Consider the following 23,670-nt stretch of genomic DNA (forward strand, 5'->3'; position numbering starts at 1 on the left):
TTGCCATGCATAATATGAATCCATGAGGGCATTCTCAATATGTAAATAGAAAACCCTGTTAAACTCTCAACAAGCTAAGAAATATTTTCTTTCCAATATATTATTTGCTTCCTTTGGGAAATTCTATCCTTAATAAAAAAGCACCTTCACAGAGGCTGTAATGGGTTGTTTAAAAATAAGCCAACAAAAGCAAACAAACAAAAAACCCACACACAAATCCTAAGAGCCATGAGGGGAATTAAACATTTGTGCTGTCAAAGCATTAAAAACAAAAATACAAAATGTGCTATATTTAAATTAACTTTAATAAGAAGTACAAAAAGATAATGTTAAGCAATATTTTGCATGTGGTTAATAAATATTCTTCAACAGCAAGCAGTGACACATTCAAACATAAATCCAGTTATTTCTTTTACAGTTTAGAAAAGTAACAACTTTTTCCAGTTAAAACAAGGTCACAAATTACAGAATATTATCATCCTCTTTAATTATTTATAACTATGAAACCTACTAAATAAGTGAACTGTCACCCAGAAGATTTTATATGACGTTGATGTTCAAGGTTAAGTATACTTACATTTATCATGCAGTTTCTTACTATGCATATTTGATTGGTGTTTAATTTTCTTTAAAATTATTGGTTCCATTCTTCCTGTTTCCTTATTTCTTGTTAATATACTGGAAGCATCTATTTTCAAACTCCTATATATTCTTACACCTAAGTGACTCACTAAAGTAGATTTTTCATATAATGCATAAATGCTCTCTGACTCCAGTCCAGCTGAGAAATTGCTAACAATGTCTGAATCAGACTCCATGTTATTTTTTTTTTTAAATCAAGTATAACAAGATTCAGTGTAATCACTTCCATTAAAATTAAAGTGCCTTCAAATGTTTCCTAATAAAGTGACTATTTGGGGGGAGAGGAATGAAGGGGTGCTGTTTAGGAACTGATTTTTTAACAGTTTATAGATACGGTACATATTGTACATATGTATTCTAATAGATGTAAAGTACTACATTGCATTCCACGCTAATGCTAAGCTACAGTAGCCTATAAACTGATAAATTCAGCCAAAATGAACATCTAATAAAGAATATCAAAAGCAGTTGATCAAAGCAATATCTTCTTCCATTTTCTATTTCCATCCATCCTTAACAGTGTAGATAGATGGATGAAGTACTGGAAAACAAATATAACACTTCAACCTGCTGAAGCTCACCTCTTTGAATATCAGATGAATGAAAGCACTCAGTGCAATCATTAAAAACCTTGAATGCATGAAGATGCGCTCCAGGCCACCTGATTGAGTGAGGTATTCACAACATTATGTAAGGAATTAAAATTTGAAAGCAAAATATAACTTTTAAATCATCCAACCATAAAAATATATTCACATATATTTATGTAGATACCAACACTAGAGGAATAGTATACATCATCTTGCATATTTTAAAACATCCTCCAAATTCCTTTTTGTGTTATCACCTACTCCTAACTCATAGCACTTCCACAATATCTTAAAAGGCATTAATATATACCAGGAATAAAACAGACATCAAGTCCTGTATTTCAATATGGCTGGCTCTTCTTTTAAGGGCTTATTTTCATGGGTTAAAGAACTAAACACCTCTATCCAAAGAAGAGCCCAGGTGTACTCTTAGGTGTACTTCCCTTCTTTAAAAAATCCTTACTGACTTCAGTGATGTAGACAAATATCCTGAGGATACTAATCAGTTTTATTTTAAATTCAGTGCAAATTTTGCCCTGATCTCAGCCAGACATGTCAAACCCTCAAAGTTTAGCCTCTTCCAGTAAGATGTAATCACAGACTCCAAAATATGAGTTCAAAGATTCAGCTAGAGAGATCTGAATCTAGAAAATTAAATAGTTTAAAGTAAAGGAAAACAAACTTTTTTATGTGTTTAACATCTGCCACTCATTGAAACAAACTTTTGACCCTTTAGTTTCCACTACTAAAGGTCTAAAATGATGAAGTCCCTTACTGAAACTTCTGGTTGTTAGGGAGTTCGGGTTATCTACAGAAATGAGGTGGAGGAGGCCTCCTTGATGGAAAAAAAAAAAAAAAAAATCAAGAGAAGGTAATGTTAAAGGGATATTACTTAAAAGTTATGTTGCAAAATGACAGCATTCTAGCAGAAGGTACACTGTCACTGGGAAGAGGTGGAAGGAATCCTAAAACTCTGCTCTATAAAGAATGACTCCCTTCACTGGAGGCCAAAGCGTGACCTGACTTTCATATAAACTCACTTAATTACTTTAACATTTCAAAGTCTTTAAGAAAAAAACTTTATATATGATATCAAATTATACCACACAGAAATTCTATTTAGATTAGTTTAGGTGTTTGTACATTTATTATGTTCTGTGTTTTTTAGATGAAGCTATTTAACTTTGTGGACTGATTTTAAAATGTTTTCTTCCTCCGCTTTAAAACCCATTGCATTGCTTTCTAAATTTTAGCATTATGTGTCTACACATAATTGGGCATAGACTGATGATAGGTTCATATCCATACTGAAATCATCTTTCATGCAAATTTGTTAGGAATGGAAATGTTCAGAAGCATAGACTTAATCTATTTTGTTAAAGGACAAGGCAAAAACTTGTGCACCACTTTCAGAATAAGAATGAGAGAGATGGAGGATGGATGCTGACTATCTGTGCTTAAGTGAAAGTCGCATCTCTTAAGAAAACAAAACCTAGAATTAACAAAGTTCTACTTAATTCCTGAAGTTTCTTCTCCCCCTCTGCCCTAGATGTCCCATACAGCAGGAAGCACACTACATTGCATGGTTTTCACAAAGCAGTGAGCAGAAGCCTCTCAGTTTCAAAGGCACAACTCATGTCCCTCAAGTTCAGCAGAATTATACAAGAAGTATTTCAATTTCATATTCTCTAAAAGTTACTTTCCCACAACTCACATATGGTAATGAAGGCTCAGAACTGAAGCTGAAGCAAAAACAGGCATTACCTTCCTCGGTGGATTCTTCCTCAATCATCTCACAATTCACTGACACAGTAACAAAGCCATTTGCTTCTTCTCTTTCCCCCTTTCCTCCTTCATACATCCCTACCTCCTCCCATCTGCTTCTGGTTGCTTTCACACAGGCAGTTTATGGTGACCCCACTTTTGAAAACTCTCACCACCCCATATGTTATCTATAATCACTGGGAAGGGAAGGTGATTCAGTAAGGCTCCCGTTTGGTGTCTAGTGAAGCTATTTCGTGTTCTCTCCTAAGACTATAGAGGCAGACTAGCTCCTCAATTTAGCATAATGTTCAGTGTATGAGCAGTCTCCCAAGCTAAAGCTCGTATCTCAGAACATCTACCATAATATTTTTTTAAAGATGTTCGACAGCGCAGCAGTTACAAGTTGAATTAACCCAGATATGGAAGGTGAAGGTATTTTCACTGGCTACAACATAATTGAGAAGTTTGGAAGCCACTCTTTTAAAGGAATCTGTTATGAAGTCTCCCACAGACAACCCTGGCTGATAAACCCTGCTGATCTCTATATTCTTCATGCTGATTTATAAATTACTGTTAAATTACCAACTACATACATCCAGAAGTATATGCCCCAGTATTACACTGGAAACCTCTTTCATAAACCTTGTTCAGAATTATGGTAATTCCATCCAAGTTTACCACAGTGTTATATCATTGTATTTATTGTATTAATTTCTTAAATCACATAAAATATGACAACCTGACCCAAGCATACTGGGAAAAATAGATTAACATGTCAACCAAAAATTTCACTAGTAGATTCCATGTGCAAGTCTTTGATAGCGAAGTGACTGGCGTGTGCTCACTCATACTCTCTCTCCCCGCTTTAAGTATTTAAGACCAGCAAGTTTTATTCAAATTAAATGAAACTTCTAAGTATTTGGCACATATATTTGTGAGACCAGCTTTAAAATCCCAGACACAGATTATACTGCAAAATGAAAGAAGGCCTAACTCTTGTATTCCGGTGTTCCTTGCATGATGCTTGCATTCACTTAAATCTTTACATTCAAATTCACTTATCCAGCTCTTAGGTTCAAAAATTTGCAACTTGTGTGTAGTCAGTTTACTCACTATAAGTGTTTCAGCAGTGAAACTATAAAGCAGACTCCTTCCTCCCACCGAAGGAGTTTGCTTTAACACAGACCAACTGAACTAAAAGTAAAAGTCAAACTTTTCTGGAGTGTATGCCCTCAACAGCCTTGCTGATGCCCACAATAACTGCATGTGGATATTTAAAATGTATTATTTTCCACTGAGTGAATTTATATAGTATGCCTATTTTTCTATAGTAATGTGCAATAAATGTATCTTCAGCACTTGATAAACACCTGTTTTTTCTTCTGACTGACTCTAAACATACACAAGTGTAGAGAAAATGATCAGTGAATGAAAAAATAACTATACCAAATGAAAGTGGTAATAGCAGAACTGACTAATATGAGACAGCATCAGGATTCTTGTGGAAACTGAAGATACGCTTTGTGCATGCAGCTCTGAATTACACAGACGTTATCTTCCAGAGAAAAAGTCTTGTTGGAGAAGACTTGTTCTGTTAAAAATCTTTGAGGGGTTCCGTTCTTGGATAAAGATGCAAAATCCTTTGTTATCAGGTAATCAAACATGGCTCTGAGCACACTCATGTTTGTAGTGGGGAGAGTTCTGCCTATACAGTGTCATGCATGGAGCAATACACAACATCGTTTAAACGTTGTGAAGGGTATGGAGTACCTGGGATGTGGCCAAGGATGAAACACAATCCTCTGTTTCTCATACCCCAGTCCAGTGAGGTTCAGAGAGTCCCTAGATCTGCCGATGTGAACAGAAGGTAAGAACTCCCACTAGGTCACAGAAAGGAGACCTCAGCTACAGAAAACATAATGGAGCTACTCAAGTTCAAGAGCAGTTTAGCATGGGCCTCCATTAAACTATACAGTCAGAGCCCTTTGCCAAAAACAGAGTTAAAAGTGAAGGGATTTTTCTACAGTTCTTATATTTACAATTATTTGTACATATGTACATATTTATATATTTATTCATACCTGGACAATGTGACATTAAAGGGATAATTTATAATTTACAAATGAAACATTTTAAAAATGTATAATTATACTATGAAAAGACCTTTTTTTTATTGCTTGCCTTCCAGCCTTATGCTCATAATCACACTATTGCACACATCTCCATGTTAGATGGAAGATCTACATTTATATATAAATATATATGAAAATAAGGATATTTTTATTTTAATGTTCTGAGTAAAGTGCTCATTTTTTAACTACTGTTGATGAGAAAGGTTGAATCTGACGGTTTAATTAGAGGGACTTCAAGGGATACACACCTTGTCCATGCTTCTCCCTTTCATTTAGAACTTACGAAATGTCTTTATTTTACTGATGTCAACTCTGTCTTACTATTAATTCTATTCATAATATACATTTGTGACCTTGGCATCTATACTGTCACACAAAGTACAAAACAGAATCACATTAAAAGCAAAGAAAAAGCAAGAAAATAAAACAGCAAATGAAAGCAGTGTTTCTTTTTGTTGTTTTTAGCGCATTTCCATGTCTTAAGATACTCTTTTATTTGATTTTTAGAAATATTTGTACAACTTTTTTAAATTCTGAACATATCTATTTTATGCACTATACTCAAGTACTGTACAAAACTGCAATAAATGACACTATACGACTACATATGTCTCTACTAGAAGACATCATCATAAAGGTGTATCATTTTTTAAAGGTCAACTAATAACTGCTAATGTATGTGTGAATCAAAATATTTTTTATTGGCCAAGTACACTAAAATCTAAATACGGTACACAATTATTACTTATGTCATGATTTACCAGGCCTTTTGGGGCTTAAAGAGTCTTTGCAAAGGCTCAGATGAAAAACAATTTTACTGATCAGTATTAAATGTTCATATAAAATTGTAAATGGCAGCTCCAATTTTGTTATATTTGTGTATATGAAATACAGTTGATACCTACTGATAATGCATGACCTTTTATTAAAAAAATAACATTCAAATCTTAGCAAAACCATTTCTAGTATACAAAGTTGTTGTAAAGTTATGTCAGCGAAATGTAAAGTTGCAATTTACAAAAGCAGCAGTAAATTTTATTATATGGACAACTTCCTGAACTTAAATCACGGTTCTTCTTTCCCTTGAATACAATGCTTTCTGGGAAAATACAGGGAAATGTTTTAATGGCAGGTTTTAGGATAACATTAAGCAAGGAAAAAGAGTGATATATTACTGATATACTTAACCCTGAAAAATTTCTGAGTGCTTTTATGAACCTGACAATAATCCTATTAAGAACAAAAGAAAAAAGAAAAATAATCCAACTTTGCTGAACCAGACAACCTGGCTTAGCAACATCAGATAAATAAAACAGTGAAAAGAATAAGACTTTCACTAGCAGAAGTTGGTTGATATTGGAAATTTGATTAACACTTGTTTTTCCCTGAAATCATTTAGAAGAGTTTGTTAACAACTTCAAACAGGACAGAAGTAAGAAACTTGTGGCTTTTGCCATATAGTAGTTTTTACTACCTCTTCAGCCTAACTAGTATCCAGAATGTTTGTGAACAGTAGAACTGTACGATTTCCGTACTCTGTTATGTACATGGGTACTGGTATTGTATGAAACAATTATGCCTTTTTAAAAAAATCATTTTTTTAAATGACAGTTTCTTTCATTAAAGTAGAATTAGTTACTTTATAGAAAAATATTTTAACTTTAAATTAAAAAAATACTGTTCCTAAATAATTATGTAGGATCATAACTTCATTCCATTGTACGGAGAGAATATAATTCTGTATATATGTATCCTAGTTTAACAGAACTCCCCTGGGTATAACTTTTAAAGAGCTGGCTATATTTGCCATGGGTGCTATCTGTTTACAGACCCATGAATTAACACTGTGTTCCTCCTTTGGAGATACACAGATAAAACATCTATATACACTCTGTACATAATGGTTCACAGATTAGCAGTTATTAGTCGTACTGTACATAGCAAACAAGCTATCTGATTAGAATGATGCTTTAAGTCCTCAGTGCAATTCAGCTTTTAGGTTGATGGCGCAAAACCAAGTAAGACAGGCTCCCTGTTTAAATATGTAGCCCAATACACTAAATTGAAAGTACCAAATAAGACTGGAAACACTATTCTAGACATTCTGTCAATTTTGCTAACACTGTTGAACGTCTTCTTTGCTTCCTGTGGCTTCGCTTCTGGTTTTGCCTTGTTGGGTTCTGCAGTTGTAGCACTCTTGGAGATGGTTGGTAGCACTGAGTCCTTGGTAATATTTGGAGCATAGTTGGCAACTGCCACTGCATAGGCATTGTTTTTCTTAATGACAGACGCTTTTTCTTTTTTCTATTGGAAGACAGCATGAAGTTAAATATTTAATGTGCATTTGCCAGAATAGACTTCATAAAACATCATTTCAAATGTAAAAGAAAGAAATAAGTTTGTGTGAGTATGTAAAAACAATACCAGGAATACCATACTGATAAATTCAAATATAAAGACACTTCCAGTCTATCCAAAAAGAAGGTACAGGTAACATAAGAATGCTCTAAAATTATGTACTCTTGCATCATCCAATGCCCTACTGAAGTTATATGAGGATCTGTTACTGTGATTGCAAGGATAACTGGATAGAGTCGGTCTTTCTCTAGCTGCTTTGTATCTGGCTTTTTACAACAGAATTGTGAGATCTTTAAAATGTTCTTAAAATGTTCTTAAAATGTTACGAGAACTAGAAGGAGTGAATGAGTGGACTGGAAAAAAAAGATTACCCGGCATTGTAATAAAATGAAAACTAGGCCATCTTTCACACATAAATCAAGCATTACTATTATTTGAACATCTCATAACATACCACCAGCATATAAAGGAACTCCAGTAATGGTCTACATTTTTAAGAGATTCTGGAGAAATATGTGTGCATTTACATGTATATATACCATCCTGGTCCAACACACACACACACATACACATAGAGGTCAGAAAGAGATTGCAATTAATTACTCCAGCCTTGTAGTTGCAGAAGTGAGCTGAGAACTAGTGCAAGAACTATTTCCTGTTTTCAGAAATTGTTTAAAAAATGCATAATAGTGATAAAAATGGGGATTAGAACCTAAAAAATAACAGATGATAAGAAAAGTGGGATGGAATGACAAGAATTTAATGAAGTTCAGCAAAGGGAAACTTAAGTCCTGCACCTGGGGAGGAATAACCCCATGCACCAGTACAGGCTGGGGCTAATGGGCTGGAAAGCAGCTTTGCAGAAGAAGCCCAGGGGGTCCTGGTGGACACCAAGTTGAACACAAGCCATCAGTGTGCCCTCATAGTAACAAAATCCAACAATCTCCTGGGCTGCATTACAAAGAACATTGCCAGCAGTCTGAGGGATGTGATCTTTTCCCTTGACTCAGCCCTGGTAGGACACATCCAGAGTGTTGGATCCACTTCTGGGCTTCCTAGTTCAAGAGAGACATGGACATAATGGAGTGAGTCCAGTGAAGGACCACAAAGATGATTTAAGGCCTGAAGCATCTGAAATATGAAAGGCTGAGAGAGCTGAGACTGTTCAGCCTGGAGAAGAGAAGGCTCAGGGGGAATCTTATCAATGTGTATAAATTTCTGGTGGGAGAGAGTAAAGAAGACCAGACCAGACTCTTCTCAGTGATGTCCAATGGAAGGACAAGAGACAATGGGGACAAATTGAAATACAGAATATTCCACTTAAACATCTGAAAAAAACTGTTTTACTGTGAGTGTGACTGAGCATTGAAACACATTGCCCAGAGAGCTTGTGGAGTCTCCATTCTTGGACATATTAAAAAAAATATCTGCACATGACCCTAGGCAAGTGTCCCTAGCTGACCCTGCTTGGAGTATATGAGAGTTAAATTCAACAATCTGCAGAGGTCCCTTCCAAGATCAGCAATTCTGTGTTTTTATGGGATGGTGTTTGCTTTCAAATGGCTAAAGTTCAGCCAATGGCAGCCCAATGGACACAGTATGTCTATAGATAGAGACAAGGATGTATAGGGAATGAGTACAGGCTTTAATTTTTAGATATATATATAGGTACACAGACTAGCTCTGCAATAAGACTGTAATGCTATAAATTGATTCACTGTTTTGCAGCAATTCCAAAGAATGGAAGGATTTCAGTTTCTCAGGAAGCAAGGGTCTCCATATATAATTTAGAAGCAGGCAAATAAATATTAGATTCAGTCCATCTCTTCCACAAATACAGAATTAAAGAGATGAAGAAATGGTTAACTTCTGGCTCATATAAGAAATCATCAGCTATTATGTTAGTTTGGTTTGATTTTTAATCTAATGGAAGTGGCACACCTGAGGGAATCCTTGTGACATTTCTCATACAGGTGCATTCCAATTTTTTACTTCCACTGGGAGGCATCTACCCAGTTTCCAATTTTGGTATTAAATTAGCTCCAGTTTGATATTTATCAGGGCCATCTAAAAATCTTGATAAGATCTTAATGGTTAGATGTTATACCCCAAATATCTTGTCTCAGGAGATGTTGGCACATAAAAAGAAAATCTGGGATGAGGTGGGAATTCAGTATTGTTCCTTATTGACAGGAGTATGAAAACGGGCTGACCAATATGTAGCTTGTTCCTGCATCTGCTTTCTTGTGAGACAAATTCCATGTTGGCAGCACTTAGATGGGAATTTCCACATAACGTAAACACAGATGACTGTCACTGAGGGAACACATTTCACTTTACTTGGTGAAGAGTAAGCCTGGCTTTAGGTGCACAGATTCATTCAGCAAAAATAAGAGCAGATTACCAAGTCAAATTACAAGAGGAACGCTCTAATTGATCTATAATTTCTTCCTTTCAGACACATTTAGTGTGTTTTTAAAAGTTATCTGTAATATCATTAATGAGACCTGCATAGTAAAATGAACCATATTTTTGTATGAGAAACTATGAATATGTTAGAAGTTTAGCTTTTTGTTAAGTCATTTTGAAGAAAATAAAGAACTGGGTATGTGAATGGTATATAAATCTTAAAATGGAATGGCTGATTTTGTCATTCCTAGGGAAAGAATACTAGCTGTTAAACAGTTGCCACTCCTAAGATCATGAGACAACAGTGCTATATTAATTTAAAGGAGCAGCCAAAGGATGATTGGAGAGGTTATAAGGGCTCCCTACATTATTACAATGCCAGGGCAATGTGCCAGTCTGAAAAGCTTCACTCGTGACATACTGATAAACTTGTAGTGATTTGGTATCTACTTCTAGCACACGGGAACAGATTCTGAAGCTATGAATAGTTCATGTCTTTCCGGAAGCCATAGGGAATTATAAGCAATATACTCATTTTCTCTATTTCTCCTTTACCATTAACTGAACATTTTGCTTCTTTATGCATTGTGCTTTATGCATTCAAAGTGCTTTGAAACCATCAGTTAATTAAACTTAGCCTCACGTCTACTATTATCATCTAGAAAGCAAATAATAGTCTATCCTTTTTTAAGGAGAACCACAGAAATCAGAGTATTCTTTGTCAGAAGAAATTCTTTTCCGTTGGTAGAATCAGGGATTAGGATAAAACAAAATTATATAATATAGCAAGACAGTCAAAACAAGAAGTCAGCTTTAACATTTGTCCTGTGTTATTAAAATTATAAACTGTAAAGCTTGACACAAATTGAGGCGTATCACCAAGTTCATTTTGTTCACAAAATAAGAAATTCTGTCAGGTTAAAATTTCTTCATGCTATCACACCTACACTGCTATCAATACCAGAAAATAAAGGCGTGACTATGTTTCTTCACACTCAGAGCATCAATACATCGTAAGTGAGGTAATCAGAATTTTGTACACCTTCTATTTAAATTAGTTAAAAATTAATGCCTACATATCATTAGGGATCAGTTTCAGAATGTTGAAAATGTTCAAAACTTCTAGAATTTGTAATTAATAGTTTTTACATATATGGGCATTCAGTTGTTTTTCTGATGCTTAGTTACCAGGAAAATTAATATATATTGTATTTTTTTATCTTTTTTTTTATTTCCAATTCAATTGGATTAAATAATAAAAAAGTGATCAGTATAATCTGGATTAAATTTTTTGAATAACCAGATAAACAGTTGTATCTGAGGAGTCAAGAAACAGGTCAGACCATTCCCAACACAAAAAAAAAAAATGTGCTTGATAACTAAATCTGGATTATTGACACCAAGTGAGATTAGCTACATGAGGACAGATATATTTTTGTTCAGGACAGAAAATACATCTACATTCTTTTGATTTAAACAGTTTGGGTTTTTTTTTATATAGCCAAACCTATCAAAATAATATATTACAGCTGTTTTAGTGCAATTGACTGGAAATAGGGCTATTTCCTTAGGACTTACCTTATCATTCACTACACTTTTTCCATCCCAGGCCCATCCTCGCTTTGTGAAATAATTTACAGTTGCAAATTCAATTAATGCAGAGAATACAAATGCATAACAAACAGCAATAAACCAATCCATAGCTGTTGCATATGCTACCTTGGGGAGTGAATTTCGAGCACTGATGCTCAGTGTTGTCATTGTCAACACAGTTGTTACTCCTGCAAGGGGACAAAAAAACCAGAACATCAACAATTTTACTTGGATTTTGAATATTAACAAAAATACAAACCAAAAATTCTTACGTCATGTTTGTGAAACACAATGGAAAATTTGCTTATCTAAGTTGGTGACCAGAACCATATTAAAGGCTGTATCTGGAGTTTCCTTTGAAGTATTTTAGTTGAAGTCTAAACTTCCCTGTTTTAAGCAGTTGAAGATTTTACTTACAGGAGATAGAAAATTTTCTTTTTTTTTTTAGCTATCAGGATGGAGAAGGGACAACATTAACAGTTCCTTAATGGAATCATAATATTTTGCAGCATTAGAGTAATAATGATCAATATGTTGATGACTTCACTGCAGTGGCTGCAGGTCTGGCACCTATCCTACGGACACTACCCTAACTGAACTTTGTTATTAGAAATGATGATTTTTTTTATTTTTTTACCTATAGCTGTCTCACTAACCATCTAGTGACATAGTTGAAGACATAAACATGTTAAGTTTTCATTCAGGTAACATGGATTTTTTCTAGAACAGCATATTGATTTGAAATGACAGATTGTTATAACTGTGTATTATGTGTCAGAAAACAAAAGACTTGATGATCCAGGAAGATTGTTCTTTCACTGTGGCAGTTATTAAAAGCACGGCACTTTACAGTACTTTGTACATAATGAAGAGCCAGGAAGACAGGAATTACACTCAAAAAAATCCGAAAAAAAGGTACGTGGGAGGAAAGGAAGAGAAGAACACTTTTCTGAATCACTTTTAGCAAGCAGAAACCCACAGCCACAAACACAGTCTCCATTCCTTAGGTAAATCAGTTTTCCCACCTCAGGCTGAATCACACTTAGACAAACTAAACTATTTCCTTTGTGGCACACCATTAAATACATCTCCAGAATGAAAAGCAACACAGTGATGTACTTAGCATAGATCAGCAAACCTACACTCCATTATGACAGGCAAAGGAGATGCCATGGCAAAAATATTGGTAACAACACATCACAGCTTCAGCAACTACACACTCATAAAATTGCTGTAAGAGGATGCCCAAGAGAAAGTAAAGTGTCTCCCTAAGCCAGATCTTCCACTGTCAGCAACCTGTCACCTGGGTTCTGCAGGATCAACATAGCTCAAATTTTTCCCTCTGCTACAAGAGAAGCATTTTTAACCACTGTGTGAGAGGGAAGAGAGGCAGCAAATACACCTACTCAGACCTCTTCAGGCTTTGCAATTTCCATCCCTCCCATAAAGAATCTCCATCTCTGAGAGTGCTACAAAGGATGACAGAGCAAAGCTAAGTGGACTCAGCCTCAGTGCGACTCTCTTTTGATGTGTTCCCTGTGCAGCAGGGAAAACAAGGCATAGAAACATCCTGCTGAGTCATCCAGACACCTTAGTAAACATAATTCTCTAATTGCTATTTTTCAGCCTCCATAAATTAAAGTGGATTTGGTCTGAAATCAGCTGTGACACCGTTGGGATCTACTAACCTATACAATGAAAAGCAGCTATCATACCATATTGTTTGAAAATGGGTAGACAATATATTTTGTAAAGAACTTATTCTCTTCTAACACTTACACAACATATGGCTTAATTATTTTCAGCACCTCAGAGAAAAGGCAGTCTATCTTACATTTAAAATTATCACATGCAAATTTTAACACTGGTCCTGAGATGCAGATAAATCATTTTAATTGTACAGAAGTATCAGTAAAGTGATTGTTTCTCAGAGGTAAGGTGACCTTATCCACATGTAAATATATACAGTTGCTAAGGTAGTGTTCTGTTTAACTCCTGCCTTTCAGAATGAACTTATCTTCTGGAAGTCGCATTGGCTTCTTAAGAAATCTAATTTAAGATTAACTTCTGACATTTTCTAGTCTCAATTAAAACATCATGAATTTACATCTTGCCTATCTTGTTACCAGTTGACAATTTCTCCAAAAAGTTCAGCAATCCACACCACTTTGTGACCCAAATGCTAATCAAACAGCACATGGTCAGACAATTGCCAACACACTTTCATTTATTCCTTCACTCTATAAGTTCAGTGACGTTCAAGCTACTGCAGTCATTTAACCTGAATTGAGTGGGAAAAAATTGGACAGAAAATTTAATCCGTGATACCTGTCAGTTTAAGAATCTCTAGTATTTTTATAGTTGCTATTCTCCTTCAGTCGAAAGACAGATGATTTTGCACATTATAGTTAATTTGAAAAATCAGTTTTATCAAGCTTTCTTTAAGAAAAAGGAGTGGATGGAAATAACCTACCTCCTTGTCACTGCTAAACCTGAGAGGACTGAAAAATTATTAATGTGGAGAAACATGGTCAACTTGTAAAACCAAACACATTTATTTCACAAAGATTGAACTTAAAACTCCACAAAACCCATACACTGACCAGATCAAAAACATTCCTCATTGCATTATCTAATTCATAACACTAGTGAACTAAAACTGGTATAAAAATCAGTGAGTAGATTGTCCCTCTACAATGAGATAGCCAAAATATTAGAGGAAAACAGTCTTCTCCCCTAAATCATATACTACTCTGAACAGCCTAAATAGTTTAACAGGCTATGTAAAGACTGCACAATATCTCACTATGATGTAGAAAGACCACAGTTTATATACAGGCCAAGAACTATCTTCTATAGCCCAGCACGCTGTAGATGTGGCACTGAATGCATGCCAGAAGGACATGGACAGCTATCCTCTTGTAAGAATCCACAAGCAGTCATCAGTTTGTCTTTAAAAAGAATCCAAAAAATAAACCATTGACATTTTCCTTCTCTGAAGAGGACCAAGCATTTTATACTTGACAGTCAATATACCTCAACATCACTACAACTTTTGTTCTCAGCAGTGCATGCCTATAAAAGTTAAATATCTTCTATCACTACAGGTTTATCTATTCAAGTGAAGGCTGGAGCTATCTGATTGCCTAGGACTTCATTTTATGGTCCCACTTTTGAAATGGCATCCACTCACTGGAGAGAGAATACCCATGTCCAGGTCTGCAAAGTCAATGCTTTTCACTGGCACCAAACTTATTATGTGGAAAATACCATCTCTGACGTATTTTGGATTCCAGGACAGATGGATACCATTCAAGATGTGTTTAAAGTTAGACAGCAACCTTTGGTCAACCAATTTCTGTCACTCAACAGCATAGGGCACTGCCACACAACAGCAAAAGAGGTGAACTGAAAAACTAGAAATGCCTAAGTAAAAACATACAGTGGAAATTGGAGGAGCTAGCACGTAAATATTAAAGTTAAAATCTGTCATGATGACTAGTTTATGCCTAAATTTGTATGCAAAATTCAGGCTACTCCTAGAGAGGGACAAGGTGTTTTGGACCCTAATTTTACCTCTTGTGTATCAACTGATTTTTCTATTTTGAACAGATTTTAGCCAGCTAAATCATGTCCTAGCCTTCTCATGTTAGAATGTGGACATCTCCTTTAAAAATGAAAGTAAAAGGCCTAAATAATGAGTTACCAAAGGAATTTCTGTTGCAAAAGAGGTATTTCAGCTTTGCAATTAATTTCTACAAAATGCTTAAAATGTGTTCTATTTCTTATAATGTCATGCTTCTCCTCCCACAATTTTATCTTTCCACCACAGCACTTTGCAAAGATACACATAATGGTTGAAGAACATATCGTAAAAGGATTGATAAATTACTTCCTTTTTTTTTTTTTTATTAGGAAGCTAATTCTATTACTCTAGTATTTCCCTCTTTCTTTTTTTCTTAACAGTAATTGCAAATGTTGTTAGGTAATTAGATCACTCAACCCGGTCCAAAACATCAATAGATTTATAAATACAAATAACATAGCAGAAAGAAAAACTGTTGGCCCATTTACAGATTAATACTTCATTTTATCAATCCAAGAATAAATGGTTGGAGGTCTAAACAAAAGCTGAAAAATTCTGGAGATAGTGTAATTTTAAGTATTATGCCATAATATTTGGCTACACACCATACAGTTTCTTTTTTTTTACTTATGCAATGTATATATATTACTTGAGAATACAGTACAAAAGGAGTGTACATTAATCCTTCTTATACACTGGGAGATAAGTCTGAACAACCATTGACAGAAAGATTGTAGAAAAATAGATCAAGTGCTCTGTCTACCCTTTTTACTAAAAGAACAACAGAAAAGGCCAGAAGCCTTTTTAAATGGAGGTCAAGGACCATAACATAATCTATTTTCCAAAAAGTTGCATTCAGTTGGTTAAGTTACAATAGGTATCATGCAGTTAGTGTTCATGTTGCTTCACCATACCAATACTGAGCAATGCAACAGACTTCCCCATCGATGGACAGCCAAGCTAATTCCCAAAGCTCAATGGCCGTTTACGTCAGCTCCAGTAAAAGTAGCATGTCATTATGACACTATTGGAACATGAGCTAGAACGAACACTAAGCTGTGTTCGTTCACAGCCAGCTCAGTCTCCAAGGGCTACAGTTTTCCAGGTATGCTTGCCCACTGCTTACCACTAGAGTGTTATGTTTACAGTTAGCAGAAATTCCCAATTAAGAAATTATTGACTGAAAGTTGTGAGTGGTGGGATATCTCTAAAGGCACAAAAGATAATCTGCAACATGCGAAAGGAGAAGTAAAAACAGTTGAGATTTTTTTCAACAAAATGGGAAAAGGTACCTTGTATATACAGAACTGTTCAAAATGAAGGGTCTACATTATTCAATTCCCATGTAAAAATAACCAGAGAACAAATTTGAACTTTTCTTAGGTTCCCCTTTCTGTAGTTGCACAATTAAAAAGTCTGTCTATTTCAGGTCTAAATGTCTTTTTGCTTCAAAATGTACATAAATTAATATAGGTTCAGAAAAAAATAAAACAAGAACAAACAAAACACAGGAATAAGAATGCAGCATAAGAATAAAATGATCACAGAGAACAGAGTTCTGACAAAAGAACATAGCCCTGACAAAAGAACATAGATATGTGAATTTAAAATTCTACATCTTGGACAAGGTACTAAAAAATAATACAACTATTCATTATTGTTCTTGCTTGCTTTGTTATCAAAGAATATATATCAAACTACATTCATTTTAACATTCTCTTACCTACTCCATGTGAGCTAAAACACATACATAACTGTAGCACTAAGAAAACTAATTTCTGATTTTTCTGTCACCTGTATCTAATGCTGCTATTCAAATATATGTGATGCTTCTAAATGTTATGACCCATTAAAAATGAAGTGAGAATTCAATAAGCTGCGCAAGATTAGTTTTGCTAATATTGTTGACACTAAGTGCGTAACAATAAACACATTACTAAATGAAACAGATTGTAATCTTGCACTAAATGAAGGCATTATGAATCAGGCTTATTCCCTTTCGTTAAAAATGCAATCAAATTTTTTTCAAATTTATCTACTAGAGAAAACACATTCAAGACTTATTTAATTAACAAAGATAAAACTTTCTCCTTCCAATAATTTAAAGCAAAACTGAAACAATATGACATTATGCCATAATTAATTTGGGATAGCTTGGGTCAGCAATATTAAATACATGCCATAAAGTAAAGGGATTAAAGAGCTCAATATAAAAGAAGCCTCATTATACCAAGCCCTTAATGTTAACCTAGAACTTGAAACTACATTACAAGAGAATAGAAAGGGGAAAGAAAAGTAAATTCTTTCTAATATGAAAAAATAAATGCTAAGTGGTGCTTTGAATAACTGGAAGCTATGTTTCTTTGAAAGGAACAGTACTCCAGTAGTTAGTCTTTTTAGGGACTTGGTAGCTCTCAAGAAGGTATTTGAAATAAATTTCTCATTGATTATAAAAAACACCTTATCGAAACGAATACCTTCTACTTAACTATATTTTAATACTGATATATTTATTACATAATGCAAAGATGGGTATCTAGCAAGTGACAACTCCATATAAAAACTAAAAATTAAGTATGATCAATAAAAACGTAAAGTAAAATCTCCTGCAGTGTTTATATTCCCTGCTGGAAGTAACTTGTTTTATTAACTTTAACATGGGCTTCATGTGTCACTGGGTTGAGTCTACCTGAAAGTACCATCCAAATGAGACCTTGACTGTATCTGTCCAGTTCTATCTGTCAAGATTAATTAAGTACAAGCCAGAAAACAGTAAGAAGCAATAGATGAACTTTGTTGTGTAACTGTGGCTAACTTCACATTTTTGTAACACATTTAGGCAGGAGACCAGAGGGTATCAGAAATCCAAGTGACAACTGCTGCCAGTAAGTATGGAGAAAGACTGGGAGATTCTCCTGGGGCTACATGATTAGAGAGGCCATTGGCAGTTTATGCTGACAATCTCATCTAGATTGTAAAAGAATGTTAAGAAATAGCTCCTCAGGGGACATCCAACCCAACGCAGAAGGTTAAGCCTGAGGTGCAAATGCTGTATGCAGGGACTAGGCTGTTCCATCAGGCAGAGCCTCTACATGTCTTGTTCCCCTGGCAGCAAGGGTGCCAGTCTAAGCTGTCCTGGAATGAACGGAGCCGTGACTGGTGTGTGAGGTGCATGTCTGTGTGGCAGAAATAAAATACTAGCATAGAAATTACTACCTCCTTGATATACCCATTGTGCTTAGTAAACAGATCTTAGATTTTATGTCACTGGGTGGTGTGCTTCTGCTCTTGCAACCACTCGACCCAGTTCCCTCAAGACATCCCGAAACAAGACACTGTTCATTAGCCATGTTATGATAAACCCCCAGGAGAGTAAAGCAGCAGGCTGCCATGCAGACGTTATTTATTAAAAACAAACAAACAAACAAACAAAAAACCCACAACAAACAAACAAACAAACACCACCCCAAACATAAATTAAACAAAAAATAAATCAAGAACAAGAAAGAGGTATGCAGGAAGGGACACAACATTCCAGGAAAATTATCCTAGTGCCTTGTTACTGATGTAGCGCCTTTTTACCAACAACACAGTAACAGCGCATTTTAGGAAGAGAAGATGTGAGATTTTTCTTTGGACAAACCAGTTACACTGTCTTAAATCTATAGGAGGAGGTACAGAAAAGGTCAAAGACAGAGATATAGAAGGATTTGACAGTGTACTTGCAAGGCTGGAAAACTGAAATGTGCACTTTGATAAGCAGAAATGGACAAATTCACAGAAGATTTTGAAGAAAGAAAGATAAAATTCTGCCTAATAACTGCCTGGGAAAACATGGTAGAATTCTGGTCCCACTAAAACCATGACCCATTTCATATGATTTCAGTAAGGCTCATATTCAAACCTGAAATTTTCACAATGCTTTGTGTGGCATTTTCTCTACCAGGAGAGAAAGTAAGTGCTTTGTTGTGCATCATACTCAATATGCATTTGAGCTTGGCCTATTTTTTGAAGACTGCATGGTGTTTACTGCTGACTAATCGTACAATTTTATGCAGCAGTTCTGATGGCTGATTCCAAGCAGGTATTACTTATGTTTTGTTGTGCTAGTCTCTGTTTCTTTAAAAGTAAACAAATTAAAATATTTTTAAGTTATGCAAATAAGAAATATGTTTGTTATTGTACTTTAATAAAGAAGAGAGCAAAACCTTATTGTAAGTGAAACAGCATCATTTTACAGTGCTGAAGCTGTTTGCTGTCTTATAGTACATTCTAATTTGAATTAGTGAGAAAGTTTTGCCCAGACCCCCGAAATAGGGTTTCTTTTAAATAACTGCAGCTTGTAAAGTTTAACACATTCAACTAATTCAAAAAATTCAAATTAATTTGCTTAATTTACAAATATATTTAGAAACGTGTTTACCTACCAAGTACCAAAATACTTGGATAATATCAAGGTAAGACATTTCAGAAAATAATCTAAATTTACTTTTAAAATAGAAACATTATCATCTTTTTCCATTCTGTGAAAACTTTTTCCTCTTAAGAGAGTCAAGCATATATAGACAGTTCTCTCTTATGTGATAATTTCTAAAAACTTTGGGGTTCTCAGGAGATCTGTAAGCTGCAGTTGAAAGCTGTTTGGACTAGAAAAAACATCACATTCTACAAACACACTAACTTGAATGAAAAAGGTCTTTACCAAGCACACTTCAGAAATGCTTCCTAACAGCTCTGTTGCAGACAAAGCTAATGCTACTCAGTATACTCACCAAAGACTGTCCTGGCAGGTACAGATTCTCTGTTCAGCCAGAATGACACTTGAGAGAGAATGACAGTCATGATGCAGGGTAGGTAAGTCTGAATGACAAAATAACCAATTTTTCTCTTCAAGTGAAAATGAGCCGTCATTACTGTATATTCACCTAAGTGCCACAAACAAACAAAATACAATGAAACAAAAGGTTATCATCTTATGAAAGTCCCTTTGGTAAAAGTTTGGTGTGTTTATATAAATCAAATGTGCTAGGGTTAAATTGCACAGAATCTATTCTGTAGTAGAAAACATCCTACAGAATATAAGAAAGTTTTTGAGTACAACTATATCTTATTCCAATTGATCTCCAAGAAAGACCAGTGTTCAGGAACTTATAGGAACTCTTGTAAGACCCGACAAAAACTTCAGTCCTGCAGGCTTCTGCACATAAACAACTCTCTGCGTTCACACAAAAGCACCCTGAGAACTTAATCTACAGTCAGAAGGCAATCATGGAGATCCATCACAGCCTGGCACATGTAGGAACACAGTCTATAGTCTGGTAGAATAATCCAGTGTTTAATTCCAAAAAAATGATGGAAGGGAAAAATGGTTGAAACCTGCATGCTTCACCATTTACTAGACAAAAAGTGTCATTTACCATATGAAGTTAAACAATTATCCCAGTCTTGGGTTACAAACATTAAGATTCAAGACTAAGCTCCAGATAATATTTAATAACAGTTATTGGGGACAAGTTCACCTCTGCTATCACCAGTTACTTATTAACTTGAAAGAATCAGTAAAGCGCTGCTATGTGATACTTGTACCATACATTAATAAACTATGTCTAATATCTCACATTTTGCAACAGTGTTTCTCAGTAACCTTCTAACACCAGCAGCAATTCCTATGTTCTTCATGCCCAGGTGAGTGCCTTTTTTTTCAAAGTATCTTTTACTAACCTGTACTTGATTTAACTGTCTCTTTTCCGATTGTTTGGCCTAAAAGATCATACTGATTCAATCTTGAGCCATCTGGTGCCACCTGCACTGAATCTGAAGCATTGTAAGTCCAGATGTACGTAACTTCTGAAGTTGTGTATGCATCTGTGGGGAAATAAAATATTTTATCAGCAATTTAAATTAAACAGCTTCCATTAAAACCCATAGAATTGTAAGAGCTACTTATTTTTCAACAAAATAACCCACCCCGAAAGCTTAAAATAATATGGTAAAATATATGTTTGGCCATTTAAAATAGTATTACTGCAGGGTAAATTCCCATTGCATCATGGGAACAGAGCACTCATTTGTGATCTTATTAACCACAATTTATTGCTATTAAATTACAAACAACATCTCTTCTACACTGTTAAAAAACTTGTCAGAGATTAGATATTATATGCACCCTAAAACTCGTGGTAAGCTAGATGAAAAGAACAACAATTTGTAAGATTTAGGACACACAGCATTTTTGAAAATTCATACATATATTGTTCTGACTTTCCATTGTCCCCACTCTCCTCTTTGGGAATGCATCACAAGCATTTTATTATTAGCTGAAATTCATACCTAAATATGGGAAGCCATGTTCAGTGACAATGCCCTTAACAAACTTGTAGTCGCTCTGTGCCTTGCCTTGCGTACCCTCTTAAATTTCATTCATTGGCATGTTTTTGTGGGACACACTGACATTAAGCAGGCTGCTCTCTCAGTGCGTTCATGATCAAGCATACATTTAGCTTAGGGTCTGTCAAATAAACTAGAATGAAAGCAAATCAACACTGTATTTTAAAAAGCATTAATGCCTCTCCAGTAAGACAGAAAAAAATTGAGTATGTCCTGCAAGTTTTTCCAGTCTGATACCCTACTAATAAATGGAGTATGAAAGGAAAAGGGTAAAAAAACACTGATAGAAGAAACTGTGTGTTCACTCTGATTGACTGAGAAAAGTGCATTTTAAGTCTTATACCATAACTGTAGTGAAGTGAAAAAGAAAAGCAACATTTCTGTTGAGCTGCAAACATTTTCACTTAGGAAATCTCTGGAGGTCCAGAAAGAAGCTTCATGTAACTAGCCATAAATTGCATGACTGACAAAATCTAGGTGGGTAGCATGTAGAGATTTTTAACACTTCCCTTCTATCTTTCCAGCTTCCCACAAGAAGACCTCTGCTTTAATGCATACCAGCTGTATTGCCAATTGCTGATTTGTCCCCATCCTCCCCACTGTTGGTTAGACATTTGATAAGAATAAAGATAGACGATCTATTAAGCTACAGCTTCTCCAATACATTCAGTTTGGCTTTTCTCTTATGTATAAAAAAAAAAAAAAAAAAATCCTGAGACATTCGTAAGGCCAATGATCCTCCTAGCAATGTAAGATTAGTGGCATATGAAGAGCTGTGACAAAGCACACTTGCCTCAGCTAAACCAAAATCCTTGGGATTCCTGCTCATTTTCACCACTATTCCTCATTCAAATTCTATCTCAGAATAAAAGCTGAAAAATGCACAGTAGTCTAGAAATGAGTTCTAGGTAAAGAAATAAAATGAGTGTGAGGCCATTCAAAATGAACAGAAATAAGAGTCCCCTGGATGTGACAACAGGATGAAGCACAGGTGACTACAGGGGAAATTAAAGACAGCTTTTCTAAAATTGCATTGCTTACAGTTTAAATTCTACTGCTTACTGGAAAACCAGAAACCATGGACAGAGACCAAAGAACAAATTAGTAAGCAAAAAATTCCAAACAAATAAATGAGAGGAAAAAAAAGGAAGAAAAAGGAAAAAACTGTTCCTACAAAGTCTAATATACCTAGTCAGAAGGGTTTCCAACTTAGGAATGCAAATGAAGTCGTACTAAAAAGTAGCCTCTTGGCCTGCATATCAGTTTCATTATTGCAGGGTTTTTTTAAGCTGTTTTAAGCCTACATATGAGTCTTTTTTCCTCCCACATCTTATAAATCAAACATATCCTGCTGTGCACATATATGTAAATATTATTAGTCAGTAGCCAATTTCAGCTAACATCTCTGGTGTTAGTTCGTTAAGCTGTATTATGTATCATAAATATAATATTTAGGGGGCAAAAAAGGCTTTTATTATTAGTAATTCTAATGATCTTTTATCTCCACTGTTAAGATTTCTCTCTAGTGTGGAAACACCATCAGAAACACAAGCTTGGTTTAATTTGCTCCAAACTCCAAGGAAAAGGGATATGTCGGGGTTGTGGAGAGAGTGTGCACAGTGCTCTGACAATATTCATCTGGTTAACAATGTCCTTAGGGCAGCTTATCACCTGTTTTTCAACCTGTGGGGGCTGCAATTAACATAAAATCAGCCAGAATTTAAAGGTATTAACCAGTTTCCTCAAAAAAACTTTCCCTTTCCTGGGCCCAGCAGAGAACATAAGCTGCAGCCAAACCGCCCCCCCCCCCCCCCCCCCCCAAAGCAACAACAAAAAAAAAACCCTTTTAGTGTACAAAATCCAGGAAATATCTATAATGTGATCCTAATTCATGAAGAAGAATAAAGACTGTAATATAGGTAAATGAAGTTATGCTGCTCTTAATACTAATGAGATCAAAGTCCACCTGTCTATAACATGCAGATGTGCTAATAAGTGAAATTTTTTTATCAACAAGAAGCCATTTGTTGTTACCTTCATTGACAAAAATAAAAACAAATATCATTAATAATAAAGAGAAAATAAATGTTTCAGTAAATGAAAACAAACATTCTTTGAAGTCTTTATTCTGCTTTTCATTAATACTACACAGGCTACATGCACCTAGGTCTGCATTCATTGGTATGGTTTGCATGCTGGAATAAAATTA

The 23,670-nt window shown here is 35.1% G+C and overlaps 1 protein-coding gene across 4 annotated transcripts in view; it reads right to left on the reverse strand.

The window, feature by feature from the left end:
* Positions 1–287: 287 nt before the first annotated feature.
* Positions 288–23,670, reverse strand: part of GABRA2 (gamma-aminobutyric acid type A receptor subunit alpha2) — a 69,094-nt gene continuing 45,711 nt past the window's right edge. For 3 of the 4 annotated variants that reach the window (XM_074866088.1, XM_074866089.1, XM_074866087.1), the window contains exons 7-10: positions 20,796–20,939; positions 19,847–19,999; positions 11,474–11,676; positions 288–7,432 (exon numbers count right to left, since the gene is read on the reverse strand). In XM_074866088.1, the coding sequence (XP_074722189.1) occupies positions 7,124–7,432; positions 11,474–11,676; positions 19,847–19,999; positions 20,796–20,939 (809 nt within the window). In that variant the 3' untranslated portion in view covers positions 288–7,123. The remainder of the gene's footprint in view (positions 7,433–11,473; positions 11,677–19,846; positions 20,000–20,795; positions 20,940–23,670) is intronic. The other variant, XM_074866090.1, reaches the window with a different exon arrangement.

The sequence above is a fragment of the Strix uralensis genome, chromosome 4, assembly GCF_047716275.1.
Source record: "Strix uralensis isolate ZFMK-TIS-50842 chromosome 4, bStrUra1, whole genome shotgun sequence".
NCBI lineage: Eukaryota > Metazoa > Chordata > Aves > Strigiformes > Strigidae > Strix > Strix uralensis.